This window comes from Thunnus maccoyii, chromosome 1 (assembly GCF_910596095.1).
Source record: "Thunnus maccoyii chromosome 1, fThuMac1.1, whole genome shotgun sequence".
NCBI classification, from domain to species: domain Eukaryota; kingdom Metazoa; phylum Chordata; class Actinopteri; order Scombriformes; family Scombridae; genus Thunnus; species Thunnus maccoyii.
In genome coordinates, this window is record NC_056533.1 from 40,587,091 (window position 1) to 40,609,444 (window position 22,354).

At 39.3% G+C, this 22,354-nt stretch overlaps 1 protein-coding gene and 1 long non-coding RNA gene across 2 annotated transcripts; one reads left to right on the forward strand and one right to left on the reverse strand.

The window, feature by feature from the left end:
• Positions 1-1,209: 1,209 nt before the first annotated feature.
• LOC121897890 (NLR family CARD domain-containing protein 3-like) lies at positions 1,210-20,491 on the forward strand. The gene is made up of 7 exons (XM_042412683.1): positions 1,210-1,291; positions 4,056-4,350; positions 5,778-7,575; positions 8,885-9,058; positions 16,521-16,694; positions 18,800-18,852; positions 19,001-20,491. The coding sequence occupies exons 2-7, from the start codon at positions 4,074-4,076 to the stop codon at positions 19,561-19,563; spliced, it is 3,039 nt and encodes a 1,012-aa protein (XP_042268617.1). The 5' UTR covers positions 1,210-1,291; positions 4,056-4,073; the 3' UTR covers positions 19,564-20,491.
• On the reverse strand, positions 20,315-22,316 carry LOC121897896. Its single transcript, XR_006096306.1, has 2 exons — positions 21,903-22,316; positions 20,315-21,012 (listed from the first exon to the last, which is right to left on the reverse strand). It is a non-coding gene; the product is annotated as an uncharacterized LOC121897896 (long non-coding RNA).
• Positions 22,317-22,354: the final 38 nt, after the last annotated feature.

The following is a 22,354-nucleotide window of genomic DNA, read 5'->3' on the forward strand; positions in this document are numbered from 1 at the left end:
CAAGCATATAAAAGGTCATAGATAAGGTCAAGAGTGTAAATTGATCAGTTGAATACACTTCTACACTGGATCAATCATCAGAGTATTAATACAATAATAGAGTCATTTCTCCTCTAATATCAGTTTTTCTTCCTCACTGGAATCCAAATATTCCAAAAGGTCCAAATTAAGGGTCAAAAAGCTGCATGGAGCCAAACTAACAGCAGGACGACCTGCTTCCTTCACTAACTGCTGACTCATCAGCTTTTTACATCTGACCTCTGCACTGCAAAAAAGGAAATTCAAGAAAGTTCTAATATCTTATTTTAGGATGATTAAACCTTATTGTTTCTCCTCAAAGACAAATACTCCTGTCAGGCAGCATCTGCACTGCAGGTTATTAGACTTGTTTCAAGGTAACTGCTCTTCATTTGTCTTAGTAAGGTACTCAGTCTATTTTCAGCTCCAGCTGACAAGAAACAAGTCTGAAAAGTGGATTCAAAGTGTTTAAGACGTCACAACTCATAAACTCATAAACTGAGGCGACTTTACAGACAAATAATCTGGTTTCAAGCATCTTTAACTTGAATTTCTGACAGTTCATTTCTAATATGAAGCCAAACAGGCTTAAATCTGATTTTAAAACTAGTTTTAAGGTTAGATCATGTTTGATAGCGGCTACATTTTTATGCTCGTTTCAAGAAAACTTCTTAAGTCATTTTTGGCAGATTTTCTTGCTTGAAATGATCAAATTTCACTAGTTCACAGAATATTTAGTAGCGTTTCCAGTAGGGGAGTTTTGCAGTGTAGATTCTAACGCTAGGAAGTGACTTTACCAGTAATGACCCAGTAACACCCACAGTATACTGGAAACATCAGCAACTAACAGCAAACAATTCACAATTAGTCAACAATGATCTGAATATAGAATCATTCATTTACAGCAATAATACAGAACATTATGATGACATTTGGCTCTTACAACAGTCTTCAGTCCATGAAGGCAGCAGACAGTTTACAGAAAGGTCAAAGGTCAGGAGGTTTCTCTGCACTGTGGGAAAAGAGGACGTTGAGGTGAACGGAGCCGAAGAGTCACAGAGTTCAGACAGACGGATTTAGAGAAGCAGTTACAGACAAACGTTCACTTCTTTATCATCTTTTTATTGGTTTTACTCAGGCAGAGGAAGTTCAGGAGGACAACATCAATAAATAAATAACAAGTGTGTAATGGAGGAGGAAAACAAGAACCCGGACAACTAGACCACCGGACTCATCCACCGACACCGAGGACCTGAACACCACCGACATACAGGTCAGTGTGCTCCAATCTATCAATAAACAACTGGATGGTGCTTCCACCAGGAGATTAACCTCACTGTCCTGAGCTCCACACCTTTCACACAACTTTCTATTAAGATGTTGCTTTAACTCATGGGTGTAGATTTGGGTGAGGAAGGTGTTGCTGGATTGTCCCAACCAGTATTTTTACTGATCTCTAACAATCCAGCTGTTTTAACTGCACGTAATATTAACAGTGAGATCTCTGCAGAGTTGACAGGTTTGTGTGTTTTCTGCAACAAGAGTGATATTATGATAAAGAGTGAAAGAGCAGGATATGGAGGATACTGGACCTGATGATCTGGCAACCCTCAACTTCAAGCTGTACACATTGTTGACTAACAGCAGCAGCAGCAGCATTAGTGGAGTCAGTGAGGTGGAGAATCTGAAGCAGTTAGTGTTTATAGTTTAAATGTTCCAAACGTCACAGAATCGAACCGACTTTACTGGACAAAACTAAGATCATTTGATATTATATTTAATTTCAGGCGTTAGTTGTTGTTTGCTAATTTGTGATTGTTGCTCAGACATGTTGTTTAATTAAAAGAAGGAGTGAAAGGAGGACAGAATCTCAGGTGAGGTTTGAAAACCTACAGCAGCGAGTTACAGAGCAGCACATTACCTACAGGTTTCTACACATTTATTGTGACAGTCTATGATATGTTCATTTTAAATGTTAGTTTTGGTCTCAGATTTATAGTGAAGTAGTCAATCAATAAAATAAAATGTAAAGATCAGAGAAAACATCATGATACAGTCCAGTTTCAGGTCAGTCAGTAAATGCATATTGAGTAAAGTAAACATTTAGCAGAGTCAGGCTCTTTATGTGTGTGTGAACATGTTTCTATGAAAGAGAAAAGAGTGATAGAGAGCAAGTACACACACACACAATTATTTACACCGTCCAACATCAAATGTCCCTACCAGAGTTAAACCAAACCTATGCCCTCGCTTTAACTACTGTTATAAATGATCATGTGATGTTTCCAACTAGTTTGATGGTGTAAAAGTAGAACTTCTTACCTTTCTGACCATATATTGTTTTAATCATTTACTTTAGATTTGTCTTTACCAGAGTCAGATAAAAGACGCCATCACTGGTCTTTTAGCAGCTCTCTCTTCACGCTGTAAACACTACGCGCTGCTGATTTTACAGGACTTTCAGGTTGTTCCTGAGTCTACAAAGTCTACATCAATTATAACAAAACATCTGTCCTTCACAATAACATAACAAGCTTCAACAACTCCAAATAATGCAGTTAAGGCTCCTTAATTTCCATTTTGCTGCGTTACCACCACCTGCTGGATGTTTATTAAATTCTCTTCTAAGTTCCAACACTTACAAAATACCATCTGATGCATTAAATTCAGCAATTATACACACACATATATACTGTATGTACATATATCTTACAAGTAATTCACACCAAGCAGAGTATTCATAGCACAACTATAAACAGAAGAGTTCATTATTTAAAATTAAATATTTTAGATCAAAGACGAATGATAGGAAAAGATTTATTCACATAATATATTTTTAATGAGACAAGAAAAAAGATTAACCATCGAGACACCAATAAGACATTAAATAATCATGGTCCAGCTCCTCCTCTCAACCCACACAGATGTTATGAAACCATTTGTGGCAGTTGTTATTGTCCTACAGAAAACATGCTGTAGTTCTTCAAGAACCAATGACGTCACTGGTTCCTGGAAGAACAACAGATTTTGAAGCTGCATCTCAGAGACACAGAACATTAAAAACAACTGTTTTTCACACTACATCCCTAATTCAGATAGATGGAGATATGGTTGAAAATCAGTAAAGTGGTCTTTTAAGACACCTTCAAGCAGGTAGCCCTGTTGTAATGAAGACGCAAATCCCAGCAGCACTGGGCTGATGCACCGAGTCAAACCAAGCCAGCACATGTATATGGAAAAGGCCTACTGGAGTGCAGGCTGAGATGCATGGTGAAGGCTAGCATGCTGGTAGCTAGCATGCTGGTGGTCAGCTGACTGAGGTGCAGGCTGGGATTCATGAGTGTTAATAAAGTCCTCTGCCCACCCAGGTAGCAATTTCTTCAACCAAGACTTTGAAGACGCTGCCCGGTGTGCCAATGATAAGGCTGCCTCTCTGTCCTCACTACTGGAGGCCTATTTCCAGTCATTTCAAAGACACAAAAGGTTATAAGTTATCTCACATAGTTCTTGAGAAAACAATCCATCCGCTGGGTCCATTATTGTTTGAATTGTTCTGTCATGATGGAGTGAAGGCAGGTGGACCCAAGTGCAAGAGACGGCAGGCAGATAGGATCTGAAGCACAGATATTTATTGAAACTTAACAACTGTAGCTCAGGAACAGGCAGAATGAACAGACTATTCAACAAAGACTGAACTGAAAACTGGACTTAAATACAGACAGAACTAACGAGGGAACAGGGAACAGGTGACTAGGCAGGAGAACAGGAAGGGAGCCGATTGGCTGGGAGAACAAATGGAACAGGGCAGGGCTGACGAGGCTGATGCAGGACAGGTGTGGAGGGAAAAGCAGGCTGGGGAGGAGTACAGGAACACAGGAGGGACACACAGAGCAAACAGACAACCAAAACCCAGAAAACACAATGAGACCAGACAGGACTGTGACAATAATAATATTGATCAGTACTTCAGTGTTGGTTATCCTGAAAATTAACTGTTTAATTGTTAATCAAATACAAATTTTTGTCATACCTTTCAGATCTTAGCAGGACAAAAGATGGCAACACCTCCAGAGGTTGTCTTGGAGTGTTTGGAGGATTTGGGATCTGAAGACTTTGAAAAATTCAAGTGGTACCTGTATCAGCGGGGGGTCCTTGAAGGCTTCAAAGCAATCCCAAAGAGTCGACTGGAGAAAGCAAACAGAACTGAAACAGTGGATCAGATGGTCGAGAACTACTGTATTAACACTATTGAAGTGACCAGAATGGTTTTGGGGAAGATCAGTCAGAAGGATCTATTGGAACGTTTGTCAAACACCATCTCAGATCCTTCAGGTAAGTCATGGAAAGATTATAAATGTGATGTTACAAAGATATTTAGAAGTGCTCAGTCAACAGTCGGTGGACTTGTTTTAGATTCTTCAAGGTGTTTCTCCTCTCATCCAAAAGTCTTCTTTAGTTCTGACTGACTGGTGGGAAGTCACAGGTGTTTAACCTCTGCAGGGATGTTTACACCTTAAAGCTGTGTTCAGACACAATGCAAAGCTAATTTTCACCTTGTGTTACTAGCACAAGTTTTACTGTTGGATCATTTGTGTTTATTTGACCCAACAGCCAAAATACCAACTGTACATTAGCTGTTAGCCAGCTAGCAAGACACCAACCGTGTCTTTGGGAGTGTGCCTCTTTGTGTTTGTGTTTAGTTCAGCCTCTGACTGAACTCAGAACTCAGCAGGAACTCTGGTTCTTTCTATTATTTCCCTCCAGTTTCTCTCCTTTTTCTCTCTCCTCTCTGTACGTTCATGAAGTACATTCATAAAGCCCAGCGATATGCGCTGCGTGAAAAATTCACTTTGTGTTCTGTCTGAACTCACCATTATTAAGCCACATGTGGGTTATTATTCCATCTGCCTGTCAGTCCTTAGAGTCCAATGAGTCCAGGTGTGAATGGTTCTTAAGGCTTCAGTGTGCTCCAGCTGAAGCACTTGTTGGATAGTCAGAGCTCCTCTAGAGGGCAAAGTCCAACAATTTGTGTTGGATTGCTCCAAAACCAACAATCACATCCACTTTACAACCTGATTGGTCAACTGTGTGGAGTTGTGACAGTAGGCAGAGTATACTGTACACTGAAACTAACTTCCCTGCAATGTTTGTCTAAACTCATGTCCTGAATTATTCATTCCTGCATTAAACCAGCTGTTGCATTCCTTCCTCTGAGAGAACCTGAACTTGTATTAAATATCATTTAGGTTCAGCAGCTCATCCTCAAAGTGAGGGAAGAACAGTGGAAACACAAGCAGAACCAGTAACAATGGATACACGTTGAGTTCCTGTAGTGGAAACAGCATATGTTACCTCTGAATACTCACATGAAAAGTGACAGAAGTAGCTGTGCAATGAATTTTAAAAAGGAAGCCTGAGAGAGAAGTTTCTCTCCTCCACAAACCTGAGCAATCACTGTGTAAAGTCGGAGTGAATGTTGGATCATTAGGTTCAGAACAATCCAACAAAAGCTCCAATGTTGGAAACGTGCGGGGTGACAAGAGTTTCAACACTGTTCAACAATTCAACAAGCAGTTCTGATTAAACAGACCCTCTGCTTGTTGAATATTATTAAATGCTCTTTCTATAATACTGTGAAATGCCAGATGAGGACATGAAACTCCAATGACCTGAACAGATACCAAACATACAGGAAAATACTTTTATGATTAATATTTTCTATCACATCTTCTCATTTCTGTCAATTGTTGTTTCTTCAGAGATTCTTATTGTGTGCCAGTGCAAACTGAAGTCTAGCCTGAAGAAGAGGTTCCAGTGTGTGTTTGAGGGGATTGCTAAAGCAGGAAACCAAACCCTTCTGAATCAGATCTACACAGAGCTCTACATCACAGAGGGAGGGACTGCAGAAGTCAATGATGAACATGAGGTCAGACAGATTGAAACAGCATCCAGGAAACCAGACAGGCCAGAAACAACAATCAGACAAGAAGAAATCTTCAAACCCTCACCTGGAAGAGATGAACCAATCAGAACAGTGATGACAAAGGGAGTGGCTGGCATTGGGAAAACAGTCTTAACACAGAAGTTCACTCTGGACTGGGCTGAAGACAAAGCCAACCAGTACATACAGTTCACATTTCCATTCACTTTCAGAGAGCTGAATATGCTGAAAGAGAAAAAGTACAGCTTGGTGGAACTTGTTCATCACTTCTTTACTGAAACCAAAGAAGCAGGAATCTGCAGGTTTGAAGAGTTCCAGGTTCTGTTCATTTTTGACGGTCTGGATGAGTGTCGACTTCCTCTGGACTTCCACAACAATGAGATCCTGACTGATGTTACAGAGTCCACCTCAGTGGATGTGCTGCTGACAAACCTCATCAGGGGGAAACTGCTTCCCTCTGCTCGCCTCTGGATAACCACACGACCTGCAGCAGCCAATCAGATCCCTCCTGAGTGTGTCGGCATGTTGACAGAGGTCAGAGGGTTCACTGATCCACAGAAAGAGGAGTACTTCAGGAAGAGATTCAGAGATGAGAAGCAGGCCAGAACAATCATCTCCCACATCAAGACATCAAGAAGCCTCCACATCATGTGCCACATCCCAGTCTTCTGCTGGATCACTGCTACAGTTCTGGAGCATGTGTTGAAAAACAGAGAGGGAGGAGAGCTGCCCAAGACCATGACTGAGATGTACCTCCGCCTTGTAGTGCTTCAGTCCAAACTGAAGAATGTCAAGTATGATGGAGGAGCAGAAAAAGATCCACACTGGAAACCAGAGAGCAGGAAGATGATTGAGTCTCTGGGGAAACTGGCTTTTGAGCAGCTACAGAAAGGCAACCTGATCTTCTATGAATCAGACCTGACAGAGTGTGGCATCGATATCAGAGAAGCCTCAGTGTGCTCAGGAGTGTTCACACAGGTCTTTAAAGAGGAAGACTGTGGGATGTTTGAAGAAACAGTGTTCTGCTTCATCCATCTGAGCGTTCAGGAGTTTCTGGCTGCTCTTCATGTCCATCTGACATTCATGAACTCTGGAGTCAATCTGCTGGCAGAAGAAAAAAAAACACCCTGGTGGTCTAAAATAAGAAAAGATAAATCAACACGTTTCTACCAGAGTGCTGTGGACGTGGCCTTACAGAGTCCAAATGGACACCTGGACTTGTTCCTCCGCTTCCTCCTGGGTCTGTCACTGCAGACCAATCAGACTCTCCTAAGAGGACTGCTGACACAGACAGGAAGTAGCTCACAGACCAATCAGGAAACAGTCAAGTACATCAAGAAGAAGATCAGTAAGAATCTGTCTGCAGAGAAAAGCATCAGTCTGTTCCACTGTCTGAATGAACTGAAGGATCGTTCTCTATTGGAGGAGATCCAACAGTCCCTGAGGTCAGGAAGTCTCTCCACAGATAAACTGTCTCCTGCTCAGTGGTCAGCTCTGGTCTTCATCTTACTGTCATCAGAAAAAGATCTGGATGTGTTTGACCTGAAGAAATACTCTGCTTCAGAGGAGGCTCTTCTGAGGCTGCTGCCAGTGATCAAAGCCTCCAACAAAGCTCTGTAAGTACACAGATAGTTGGATTTATTTATCATGATATAAATGTGGGTTAGGGTTAACACTAACAGGACAGAAAAATAAAGAATTTCTAACTTTTTTTCTTTTTATTGTCTCTCCAGGCTGACTGACTGTAACCTCTCAGAGAGAAGCTGTGCAGCTCTGTCCTCAGTTCTCAGCTGCCAGTCCTCTAGTCTGAGAGAGCTTGACCTCAGTAACAACAACCTGCAGGATTCAGGAATGAAACAGTTGTCTACTGGACTGGAGAGTCCACACTGTACACTGGAAAATCTCAGGTCAGATCAAGTCACAGTTTGTCTTTGAGATATTTTTCTAAACTATAAGGTTCAGCCTCTCTAATGTCAGGTTTTCCACCAGAATTTTATTTTTCACAGGAAAGAAAATGTTTGAATTTTCTACTTTATCTTTCTTTGATTCAGCTTCATATACTTTACAGCACACATATATGAACTCTGGCTGAGATAGAGAAACTGATCTTTGCTTTGATGTCATGTGATTTACATTATTACATTTCTGTTTATCACAGATATTGTCATATTTAACTGTCAGGACTCCAAGATGTTTAGAATGGAACAGCAAAGATTTTAACCAGAGCTGAGAAAAGAATTTATATCCAGCATCAGCAAGAGTCCAGAATCAGCATTTTAACAAAGATTATTTATCTTTTTGTTCATTACTGTCTCTCCAGGCTGAGTGGCTGTAACCTCTCAGAGAGAAGCTGTGCAGCTCTGTCCTCAGTTCTCAGCTCCCAGTCCTCTAGTCTGAGAGAGCTTGACCTCAGTAACAACAACCTGCAGGATTCAGGACTGAAGCAGCTGTCTGCTGGACTGGAGAGTGTACACTGTACACTGGAAAATCTCAGGTCAGATCAAGTCACAGTTTGTCTTTGAGATATTTTTCTAAACTATAAGGTTCAGCCTCTCTAATGTCAAGATTTCTGATCGGCAGAAGTTTTCCACCAGGATTTTATTTTTCACAGGAAAGAAAATGTTTGAATTTTCTACTTTATCTTTCTTTGATTCAGCTTAATATACTTTACAGCACACATATATGAACTCTGGCTGAGATAGAGAAACTGATCTTTGCTTTGATGTCATGCGATTTACATTATTACATGTCTGTTTATCACAGATTTTGTCATATTTAACTGTCAGGTCTCCAAGATGTTTAGAATAGAACAGCAAAGATTTTAACCAGAGCTGAGAAAAGAATTTATATCCAGCATCAGCAAGAGTCCAGAATCAGCATTTTAACAAAGATCATTTATCTTTTTGTTCATTACTGTCTCTCCAGGCTGAGTGGCTGTAACCTCTCAGAGAGAAGCTGTGCAGCTCTGTCCTCAGTTCTCAGCTCCCAGTCCTGTAGTCTGAGAGAGCTTAACCTCAGTAACAACAACCTGCAGGATTCAGGACTGAAGCAGCTGTCTGCTGGACTGGAGAGTCCACACTGTACACTGGAAACTCTCAGGTCAGGATTCATCAATCTGTTCATCTGATGAACATTTAAAATCTGAATGATATTAGAGGATAAACATTAAACCTGTGCAGGATTGTCTCTGCTGATATGATTTGTCAAACCAGTTTTTATGACATTTCAGCAGTAGAGAATTACTTTTCATGCAGATTATATTGTTTTCTTTTATTTATGTTGTTGATTTTTTTAATACCACAGATGATTTTACAGGTTTTTGGTAACACTTCATTTTACAGCTCTGAAAACTTCATGGTAATTAGGTGATAATTACCAAGTAACTTATTTAAAATTTCTTTGAAATCAGCCTACAAATTATCCCAACATTTACCTTGAATTTCATGGTAATTTCATGGTAAGTATGTGAGTTGTTGCAGCTTAATTTCCAACTAGTTTCTGTCTAACTTCTGCAGGTCAGTAAAATGAAGTAAATTTTTAAACCATTTACATTCTGACCAATTTATTTATAATTTTAGCAGATCAGTCCAACTTTGTACTAAATTTCCTAAATGTCTTTTTTTTTAATTGTAGGCACCATAAATTACTAATTACAGAGAAATAAACTTCATAATCAGGAATCAAGTTACTAATTGCCCATTTTAAAAGTCTCATTCCTTGCCTGATTATTGAGGCCTGATAATAATGTCTTCACACCACTCAACAAGTTAAATGTCACTTTTTATATTTTGAGACAATACATCAACAAATAAATTAAAGAAGAAGTAACTTTTTCAATGTTTCTGACACAAAAACACAGCATTTGTGTTGTATTACTTTTTTACACCTTAAATAACACTCTGATGTCTTTAAAAAGGCATCAATTTACCGATGTTCCCTAAACTACTCACATGCAGTACATACTGGCCATAACCTAATGTTGCAACAGTGGATAAATTGTTTTGAGTATCACAATGAAATGACTTGTTTCACTATCAGAATTTGAGTGTGTTTGTGCTCATGAGATTATACACATTAGCTAACATTAGCTTAAATTAGCTAGATCTAGTAAGTCATATTTATGCTACTAGCTCAATGCACTGGCTGCATAATTCAGTCATCTTGAGATGGCCTTGTTTTTGTCAAAGGTTCCCCAGAAATCCCGGACTAAAGAAAGTTTGGGCTAGGGCTGTGTGATATGACGATCTATATCATGTGATGATGTGATCTCTTCATATTATGCTCTATTTCATTGTGATTCAAATCACATTCATCTTTTGTACGGATTACATTGATAAATTACACTTCTTGGCTTTTTACTCACAAAGCTTTTATTGCACTTACAGTAATGTAACAAGTTTAGTTGTCATCAACTCTCCACCGCTGTTTGTCTCTCCTCTGCTGCGCTGCACGCACACACACACACAACAGACTAACTATTTATTCACTGAATTAAAATATGTTACATCGGGATAGCTATCATTATCAGAATATGAAATTACGTATATTGGGATATGAGATTTTGGTTACATCGCCCAGCCTTTGCTTGGCCATAGCTGTCAGATGGAAGGATTTTGAGCCAAATGGCACTACAGTTCTCTTTAGCTGTCATTTCAAGGCAGATGATTTTGACAGAACTGGACAAATTGTGTGTGTGAAGGAATATGTGATTCAGTTTTTGCATCCTTTCCAGACCATTTGAACAATGTTAGTGAACTTTCAAGTCATAAGACTATATTGTTCTTTGTAGTAAACAGTGTTAATATATAGTGGAAACTGATTGGAATTAAAACTAAACCTGATACTGAAAGTAAACCACTGTAAAAGTCACTGCTAAATGATTTAAAAGAGAAAAATATGATTTCAGTGGACTGTCTCTTGATGCAGACTATCAGTAGACGCTACAACTTGCAGATGTTCCCTAAACGCCTTGCGCGCAGGTTAGTGGTAAATGCTATAATTTAACAATGTTCGCTAAACGCCTCACACTAAGGCTATCGGTAGATGGTACAATTTACTGATGTTCCCTAAACGCCTCACAGGCAGGCTAGCGGTAGCTGCTAGCGGTAGCTGCTAGCGGTAGCTGCTAGCGGTAGCTGCTAGCGGTAGCTGCTAGCGGTAGCTGCTAGCGGTAGCTGCTAGCGGTAGCTGCTAGCGGTAGCTGCTAGCGGTAGCTGCTAGCGGTAGCTGCTAGCTAAGCGGCTGCGCACAGAGAAGATTCTAGTCTCTCTTCAGTTACTGCAGCGCAGCTCCTCAGACGGGTGTTTGGCTAAAATGAGTTAGTTTGGAAAGAGTAAAATAAGGCGTTTTAATATCAGATTTAAATAAGTCGAAACCGAGTGGAGCTGGCGTGTTGCCAGAGAGAGAAAACTGCTAAGCTGCAGAGCGGCTGTGGAAAAAGAATCTTCGGGACTCCGGCGGGCGTTTCCCTCCAAATTAATGGATTATCCTGGTGAGTTAGTCACCCGAGGTTAGCTGGTTAGCATTAAGGTTTTGTTCCAAAATCATTGAATGGTGTGTTAGTTTACCTTGAAAGGTATGGTGAAGCAAAAAGCCAGTCAGGATATAATGTTTGTGTGATGTGATGAGAATATAGCTGATGCAGCTTTTTAGCCGCTAACCACTGTAGGCTTAATTGCAGCCTAGAAGCTAGGCCAAGTGCTACATGCTAAGCTGCTGTTGTAGCGCTGGGAAAGCACGTAAGGCAGTTTGTGCTTATTTGAAATGGACTTAAAAGCTAATGTGTATGTACTATAACATGTAAAAGGCCTGATATGTGCATTCATTTGAAATGTACATGTACAAAAAAAGGAAAAGAGACAATTTAGTTGAGAAATGTTTATGGTAACACTTTCTATGAAGCCCATGTCTATAATGCATTATAAACATACTTATAATGTGTTATAATCTGCTTCTAGCACTGTATAATTATAGTTATAAACACTCATAAATATTCATAATGCTTTATAACAATAATCATAACACATTATAAAGCATTTTATAATGACTTATAAGGTCAAGAATCATAATACTTCATAACTGCTGGTCACTCACTGACATGTTTTACAAGGATCATAGTGTATTATAATTCTCATAGTTGTAATACATTATAATCATTTTATAATGCATCAATAATCACTGTTATAATGCATTAAAATGTGGTTATAAGTGACTCTAACTGGTCATTGGGTGCTTTAAGTGAAGTAATGTAATTCCTGAGGAATATGCAGATATAATACATTACAAGCTGCTTATAAGTCACTATAAGTGCTCATTGTTTGCTTTAAGAAAAGTGAAAAAATATCATTAAAATATTTATAAGAACACAAAACGTTAAAATGAATTAATTAGTTTAACGAGTCATAACAGACATTGAACAACTGAATGATGAACATTTACATTTCACTAACGTTTCCCCAAAAAACTCACTAAACACTCAAATTATAGATAAAACCTGAAACTATTTCTATTTATATTTTACTTTAATGTAAACGTTTGATCAACAAAAGTGAGTCATTAAAAAACTTGGTGAGTGATAAGTGATTATAATGCTTTATAAAATGATTGATATGATTCTTGACCTTATAAATCTTAATAAAATGCTTTATAATGTGTTCTGATTATTGTTATAAAACATTATGAATATTTATTTAGCTGAGAGAGAGAGAGATAACTCTCCATTCATTCTCTGTGGACTCTGATTGTGTCAATAAAACAGTGAGAGTTGCATCAACCAGATGATGTTGTTGCAGATTGTCACACTCACGAGCCAATGGGATTGTTTCCAGCGTGCATGTGCGTGAAACAGACCAGCGTGGAATATGTAAACACAGCATCGCTCAACTTTAGCTCATAGTTCTGAGTTTAGATCAAACATCCGCATGATGGAATAACAACAATAAGATTCATATTATTGTTGTTGAAGGTTCAGTCAGTGAAAACCAGTTAACATAAACGATGGACAGATAGATAACGGTTTGCTACTGATGGTAGCTAGCCAGCTAAGCTAATGTTAGCCTAGCGCTCAACAAGTTGACGTTTAGCTGCCAGTTGAAAGTCACGTAAATGTAAAACAGGTTACCCCAGTCTCCCCACAACAGACTTCAGTCTGACTGGTTTCATATCAAATAATGTGCAGACCTGGTCTACATGATGGACTGATGTGTGTTCACTGTGGTTCTACCTGCTGGGACCAGTCTGTGGAGGACTGGGGAGACTGGGATGATCAAACTGTCTCCTTGACTACTGGTGACTTCAGGTTGTGCACCAGTCCGGGCGTTAAAATCACCACAGATTATTATATTTGCTGCCCCTGGTAATGACATATCTGTGACTCAAGGCAGGGAAACATGTCATCAGAGAAGTAAGGGGACTCACAGCACATAGATATATATCCTTCTGTGTAGGGAGAAGATCTCTTTTTATTTTCTGATGTTGAGAATTTGTAGTGAATTGTGTAAATGTGACTTGTAGCATATAATGAGTCCTCCTGAGTCTCTGCTGGACTAACAGTAGATCATTTGTGGGAAGGGGCAATAATCTCTCTGTAGCTGGGAGGACAGTGTGTGGGTACATCACCTCTACACCATGTTTCTGATAGGATTATGATGTCATTATTATTGATAGGTTTTACTCTTCAGACCAAAGACTGAGGAGTAAAGACCTTGGATATTCCAACAGCTTATTTTAAAGGAACTCATTGAAATTCTCAACAGAAGATGAAATAAAATAAAACAAACACAGAAACAACTTTTACACAGGTGACCTCGAAGAACCTATTAGAGTGAAATATATTCATATTCATTATATAATATATTCATATTTTATTATCAAATTAGGATTTGTTTAGTTTGAAAGATGTTTTTATAATAAATATATGAAGAAATGAAAAATTGAGATTGAAGCACACTATGTTAATATAAGAACTAGAGCTGCTCGATTATGGCAAAAATCATACTCACGATTATTTTGGTCAATATTGAGATCACGATTATTTAACACGATTACTTTTTGACTCATTTTTGCTGATGCAGATATGTGCACGTATTTTATTCCAGCTGGCTGAGGAGACTATTACACCTGCAATCATAGATTGTATTAATGATCAATAAAGACAAATTATGAAGGAAGAACTCAGGAAGACTGGAGTTCAGGAGCTCAGCATTAAAACTTGAATGAACCTGCCAAGTGGGTGCAGCAGTAGTTTTCTTTGAGTTTATTAGACAGACAGGATTAATGTGTAGGATTTAATCTTTGGTCCACAGTCTGAAGCAGAAGGTGGCGGTAATGCACCTAATACGCTGGTTGCCAACCGCTGTTATAAACCACAAAGAAGAAGAAAAAGGTTTTTTCAAACAAAGTGGTACATCCTGTCAGCCGAGGGGTTTCCTATCTGTGCAGCCGAACACCGTAGCTCCTCCAGGGACTATTACATCCTGACGGTCCCGGTGTTTCCTCCGCAGGCTCCACTTCACTGGATCCAAACGGAGAGCCGGGGATAGCTGGGAGGCTAGCGGAGCGTTACCCGCAGCATGACCGGAGGGAAGCACAGTCAGTTAGCCTCAGCTAGCCTCCCAGCTAACGTTAGCCCCGGCTCTCCGTTTGGATCCAACCGAAGCACCGAGCCCCGGTTTGTTATTCAGGTTAAAGTGGGAAGAAGCAGCAGGTCTGTCGGGCAGCTGAGTGAAATGCAGCCTGCGGAGGCAGAACAGGTTAGCCCCGGTTTCACTACAGACAGATTCACTCGCTACAGTGGGCGAGGAAATAAAGCCAATGAATCAATAAGACAAACATTAGCATCAGTGGGTTAGCATCAGTTGTTAGTATCAATTGTTAGCATAAGTGGGTTAGCATCAGTGTGTTAGCATCAATGGGTCAGCATCAGTTGTTTGCATCAATTTTTAGCATCAGTGGGTTAGCATCAGTTGTTAGCATCAGTGGATTAGCATCAATTTTTGGCATCAGTTGATTAACATCAGTATGTTAGCATTAGTGTGTTAGCATTAATGGGTCAGCATCAGTGGGTTGGCATCAGTTGTTTGCATCAATTTTTAGCATCAGTGGGTTAACATCAGTATGTTAGCATCAATTGTTAGCATTAGTGTGTTAGCATCAGTGGATTAGCATCAATTTTAGCATCAGTTGTTAGCATAAATAGGTAGCATCAGTGGATTAGCATCAATTTTTAGCATCAGTGGGTTAACATCACTTGTTAGCATCAATTGTTAGCATCAGTGTGTTAGCATTAATGGGTCAGCATCAGTGGGTTAACATCAGTATGTTAGCATCAATTGTTAGCATTAGTGTGTTAGCATCAGTGGATTAGCATCAGTTGTTAGCATCAATTTTAGCATCAGTGTATTAGCATCAATTTTTAGCATCAGTGGGTTGACATCAGTATGTTAGCATTAGTGTGTTAGCATTAATGGGTTAGCATCAGTGGGTTAGTATCAATTTTTAGCATCAGTGGGTTAACATCAGTATGTTAGGATTAGTGTGTTAGCATTAATGGGTCAGCATCAGTGGGTTAGCATCAGTTGTTTGCATCAATTTTTAGCATCAGTGGGTTAACATCAGTATGTTAGCATTAGTGTGTTAGCATCAGTGGATTAGCATCAATTTTAGCATCAGTTGTTAGCATCAATTGTTAGCATCAGTGGATTAGCATCAATTTTTAGCATCAGTGGGTTAACATCAGTATGTTAGCATTAGTGTGTTAGCATTAATGGGTCAGCATCAGTGGGTTAGCATCAATTTTTAGCATCAGTGGGTTAACATCAGTATGTTAGGATTAGTGTGTTAGCATTAATGGGTCAGCATCAGTGGGTTAGCATCAATTTTTAGCATCAGTGGGTTAACATCAGTATGTTAGGATTAGTGTGTTAGCATTAATGGGTCAGCATCAGTGGGTTAGCATCAGTTGTTAGCATCAATTGTTAGCATCAGTAGGTTAGCATCAATTGTTAGCATCAGTGGGTTAGCCTAACCTGAAGACTCTAAACAGAGAACAGGAATATTTGTGCTGCTGAGTCTCCTGAGTTTTGTTCAGCACAACCTGAGAAACACTGAGTTTTGTGTGATGAACTTTATTGTTTAGTGGATTAATGCACTTTAATCCACTTTTGGACGCGGCTCTGCTCTCTTGGCTGTGTGCAGTGAACTGATGTCCCTCTTACGTTACTTCTGTAGCAGTCAGATTACATTAATTCTAGGGTGAGTTTTTCTCTTTATCCTCCTGCTAACATCGACTGTAAATCCACATTTTAAAGCTGAAAACATTTTCTTCCTGGGGGGTCATGACCCCAGACCTCCCTAGGGGGTCCACATCTAAAAACATGCTGCTGAATCATCCCTCAGCTGCTGACTTTTCCCATCTGGCTGGATGCTCAACTTTCTGGAGCTCCCTGATTCAGTTCATCTCTTAGTTAGTTAGTTAGTGTGGAGACAGTTTGTTGTTGTATCTGACTGCACACAGCAGGACTCTCAGACTGTCTGACATGTGTGTTGTTTTGTGTGTTTGCAGCCTGTCAGGATGTCTGATCTCAGAGGAAGGCTGTGCTTCTCTGGCCTCAGCTCTGAGCTCCAACCCCTCCCATCTGAGAGAGCTGAACTTGAGCTACAATCATCCGGGAGCCTCAGGAGAGAAGCTGCTGTCTGCTGGACTGAAGGATCCACACTGGAGACTGGAGACTCTCAGGTACACTCAAAAAACTATTTAGGCCTAATATGTAAGACTTATGTATTTCAATTGCATATAAAATTTCCATCCATTGGAATTGCATAGTTTTGACATATACAAACTAATAAACTTAACATGAAGCATTTTTATAATTAAAACATAAATTAAACAAGCAGGAATGAGAGGTTATGTATTCTTATTAATAAATCCAATGTGTGTAAAAGAAATAATAACCAGGTTTATGCAATATCCCCAATGAACTTAAAATGCATCAAATTAATGCACTTTAAGTGAATAAACCCAATGTATTTTAAATATATCGTTTTGAAAACTATGAACAGTGTTTCTGCTATAACAGTAAATGCCAAAAATAACGCCAAATATCCATTCATTCGGAAATCAATAGCGTTTGGGAGCCTCTGAGCAGCGCTGTTTCGAAACGCGAGTCAACGTCTGTGCCGTTGCCATGGAAACTGCAGGTTGCGTAGCTCCTTTTAAAGAAAAGGGCAGTACGTGAGCGAGTGTTTAAGCGAGAGAGTGATTGTCAGAAAAGTGACGGTGAATGTGAGCAGAGCAGAGGAAAAGGTGAACAGTAAGGTCGTATTCAGACCCAATCAGGCGTTGTGGCGTTCAGCCGCAGGGTGGCGTGGAGGTGTGGGCGTGTCTATTTGTCCTCCGGAACATAACGACTGTGAAACGATCAGAAAATAACGTTTTATTGATCTGATTCACCGGCACTCTCGCTACCAGCACTCCCTCTCTGTCTTCATTCACTCTCTAGCTCGCTCGACCACTGCTGCTGTCTCTCTCTCTTTCTCTCGTCTTTTTTACAGTACAGACTAAAGTGTGTCAGTCAGTTAATAAATGCTGCAGCATGGGGGTTAGCTCCAGAGTTAGCAACAATAGGTTAGCCTAACCTGACGACGCTAAAGAGATGAATAGAAGCAATGTGGAACGGAGGAATATATGGCTGCTAATCCCCCCCCCGCCCCCCACCTTAAACAATAACTAAAATACATTAAAAACAAAACATAAAACAGTCAGATTACCTTCACATTTGATTAATTTAATATCTATTTGGAGCATGTGGCCAGTTTGGGTATTGCAGAAAGTCAAAGGCAGCAAAACGTCGCCATACAACAACATCACACTACACCATTTCCATTCAACAACATAACACACTGACATACAGCACACACCCACAAAAAGAGCAACCAAAACACGTAAACAACAAATATATTAAAAATCTATTTAAAAAAACAAAACAAAACAGAAAAACAAAAGAAAATACCGTTCTTACATGCACAAGGTTAAAGAAAGTGCTCCCTTTTCAAATATTTACTTATTTTGGCACAGTTGACCACTTAGACAAATGCCTATAAAGACAGGCAAACAGTTAAAGGCTAATTTAAGGTAACCCTGAACTATGATTAGTAATTTCAGAAGCATAACAATTCCTAGAATCTAATCTTGAAATTAGAATCAAAAACATTGTGAAGGCTCAGGTGAGGCCAGTCGGCCTTAAACACTTTGCTGCTTGTTGCATGACCAAGAATAGAAACGATTCCACTTCCTGAGTTTGATATGTAAACCAATCTCACACGTTTGAACTCATTGACTTAAACCATATTCAAACCATGTTCATACGTTTTAATTGATCACATTTCATTATTTTTAGAATTACAATATTTCTGCAGATTTTATGAGATTTGAATAAATCCATTTTCAAATTGTGGTGATTGAATGAAAATGACAGAAATCCAAATGCTTAATAATAAATGATGGCATGAATGATGTTTTTGAGTGTATGGAGAGACAATGTCTGATAGAGGAGGAAGAGCTGGAAACATTTTCTCTGTCAGAGCTGATCACACATCTCAACTCAATCTTTGACTTTTTGTTATTTCTAACTGAAGTTTCCTGTAAATGTTGAAAGTTCAACCTGATTAGATTCAATCAGGGTTTCAGAAGGATTGGGATACTGGATTCAGATTGGATCAAAGTCTATCAAAGCCCAACCCCACATTTGAACAGAATAATCAAACAGTAGACTAGAGCGATGTAACGTCCATGTTTGCATGCTGAAAGAGAACGTGCTGCTCTGACCCCCCTCCTCCTTTCAGCCTGCAGCCTGCTGGAGTCCGATGGTTGACACCAGGTCCTTGGAGGCGTAAGTGTGTTTTTCATTTCATTCATGAAAACAAAGCAAACTTCAAACTGTGACATCACTCATTCACATCCTACTGAGGATGAAGATGGTGTCATCATCAATCAGATGATCGATCAATAACTGCAGCTGTATTGTGTCTCGTTCTCTCCATCAGATTTCTGTCAACTCACACTGGATCCAAACACAGCATACAGATACCTCATACTGTCTGACAACAACAGGAAGGTGACACGTGTGTGGGAGGATCTGTCATATCCTGATCATCCAGACAGATTTGATGTCTGGCCTCAGCTGCTGTGTAGAAATGATCTGACTGGTCGCTGTTACTGGGAGGTCGAGTGGAGAGGACTGGTTTATATATCAGTGAGTTACAGAGGAATCAGCAGGAAAGGAAACAGTAATGACTGTTGGTTTGGAGGGAATGATCAGTCCTGGAGTCTGAACTGCTCTGATGGTGGTTACTCTGTCTGTCACAATAAGAGAGAAACATCCATCTCCTCCTCCTCCTCCTCCTCCTCCTCCTCCTCCTCCTCCTCCTCCTCCTCTGTCTCTAACAGAGTAGCAGTGTATGTGGACTGTCCTGCTGGCACTCTGTCCTTCTACAGAGTCTCCTCTGACACACTGATCCACCTCCACACCTTCAACACCACATTCACTCAGCCTCTGTGTGCTGGGTTTAGAGTCTGGTCTGGTTCAGTGTCTCTGTGTTCTCTGTAGGAGGAAGAGTCTCCTCCTGTTAGAGAAACTTTCTCATGTTATTTAGTACCAACCTGATCTCTCACTGCTTGTAAATGCAGTTTCTAAACCAACATGGTTTCCACATGACTGACAGTTTGTTTGACATTTAAAAAGCTGTAAAAAAGAAGCTGATGTTCTCAGAGCAGATAGCTCAGTCTGTTAGAGGACTGTTTGGAGGTTCGGAGGTCGTGGCTTTGATCCTTATGAGTCTCAGTGAAACTCAGAAGCTCTCAGAGAGAAAACCACCAGCGGCTGAAAGTTTACTGAAACGTCAAGTTGTGACCAAGGTTTTTAAAAATGTTGGAAGAGTTTTGCCGACTAACTATAACTCACATAATGACAGTAAGTATCTGCTGGCCTATAGAGGCTCTTTGTTGTTTTTACTCTTATTTGTTGTTCAATTAGTTGTTTTTTTAATCATATAGTCAATTCAGAAAGCGACATGTTTTTATGTGTCTCTACTGGATGTGCATGTAGAGCTGTAAATAAACATGATTCATAGATTCATCAATTCATGGTTTTGTCTATAAAATGTCAGGAAATTGTGTAAATTGTGTAAAATGCTGGTTGTAATTTCACAGAGTCAAAGGCGACGTCTTTAAATGTCTCATTTTGTCTGAACTAAAGTCCAGAACAGTCAAATATTCTGTTTATTATCATGTAAGACAAAGAAAAGCATTCAATCTTCACACCTGAGAAGCTAAAAGCAGAAAATGTTTGCTTCAAAATGACTCAAATGATGATTAAGTGTTAATTTAGTGTTGATGGATAATCAATGAATGGACTAATTGTTGCAGCTCTGGCTGTATGTGAACAGAATATTAGAGGACAAACAGCTGACAGTTTAGCGCCTTACTAAATATCCACAATAAAAAGCTCATTTACAGGATCATCAATCTGTTTACAATCTGTTTGAAATGTTTCTTATTTCCTGTTTTTGTGTTGTACCAAGTAAAGTTGATCATTTGTATGTTTATGTTACTCAGGCAGAAATAAATGGAACTGCAGTATCACCTGTTATGTCCAATAAAAAAGGATCATAAATAATAATAGAAGCTTTCATTTGATCTTTATTGTCAGATTCAGAAAAATGGCACTCTAATAATAAGCTGAACATTATTAATAGTTCTATTGTTTATTCACACACAGTTTAGCGCAGGGTCAGTTTCTCATTTCTACAACCTTCACACAACTCAACTTTGAATGAAAAGTCACATTTTGATATAAATCATCAACATTAATAGTTATATTTGGAAAATGTGCTTTGGACAAAAAGCAAGTGTTTTCTTCTCCAGGAAGAAAACAGTGAAACACGTGTGTCGGTTAACTTTCTGCACACAAAGTGAATACAGACGTCCGTTTGTCTTCTTCTGCTGTGACGATCAGCGGGTCAGAGGTCAGAGGTCAGATCAGGTATGTGACGAGGAGCTGAGAGAGGAAACCAAGAAGAAAGTCAAAAGCTCACAGCTCAACATCCAAACACAGACTGCACACAGAGCTGCAAGCATGGAGGAGAAACCATCACATCTACAGATCCAGGTACAGTTCTCCACTTTACTTTATCACAGAAAAACTCTCATTTTTCTCTTTTTCACTTCATTTGAAAGATGAAGAAAACATCTGGACTCCTGCTGTCAAACTTCATCCAAACTAACAGCTGTTTTCTATTTCCATCATGCTGAACATGCAGGTTTGGAAAAACTAAATCTTTCTCCAAATGTCACCAAACAAGACTTTTACAGTCCGTTAAGAAACTCTTATTATCAGAAATAAACATGTGTCTGATTTTACAGTCCTGAACATTTTCACATGTTGGAAAATCAAACTTTATTTGTGTCGCAGCTTTACAATCCACATTTATGTTGAAATCTGAACCGTATATTTGCTTCTTTATTTCAGGGATTTTTGTTTATTTGCTGCTTTTATGTTGTTCTTTTAATATCTGGATGTCTCTGCTTCTGATTGGACATTTATCTCCAATCAAAAAGACAAATCACATCTGTTTCTGCTCTAATAATAATAATAATAATAATAATAATAATAATAATAATAATGATAATAATAATAATAATAAAAATGTCTTTAAATGGTAAATGTATAACTGTTTCATGGCAGTCTTCTACATTTTGCAGAACATATTTTTACTGTGTGAGTATTTGAAACATTGGAAATGATCTGAAGACGTAATTTGGACTGTTTTTTTTTCATTGATTTATTTCTATTGTTACTGTTATCAAAATGATAATTACACGGAACACAGTGATAACGGTAAATGAAAATCAATCAATGACTACAGGAGTAAATATTGACATGTTTACCATAAGATGGTGTTTGTTTGCCGGCGGTCATGAAGCCTCTATACCTGTCCGCGGAGGGCCGAACCCACGAGAGGAGCCACGAGCCAAAGGACCCTATTGGCTCTCTCTGCCTCGCTGTCTGGCTGCAGGTTTCTGCTCAGATTCTCCCTCTTGCAGGACGGACCATGACAACAAGGAACAAACCGTTTCTGATTCATGGATCCATTAGTTTTATTGATCATACAAGTGTCGAGTCTATGAAATGTTAGAAAGTCATGAAAAAGGCCGTCAGTCGTTCTCAGAGTCGACAGTTATGTTTATTTAGTCTGAGTAAAGTCCAGAAGAGATTCAACCGACACCAGAGGTGGAAGAAGTACTCAGATCCTTTACTTCACTACACAATACTGCATGTACAAATACTCCATTACAAGTAAAAGTCCTGCATTAAAACCCTCCTACAGTAAAAGTATTCA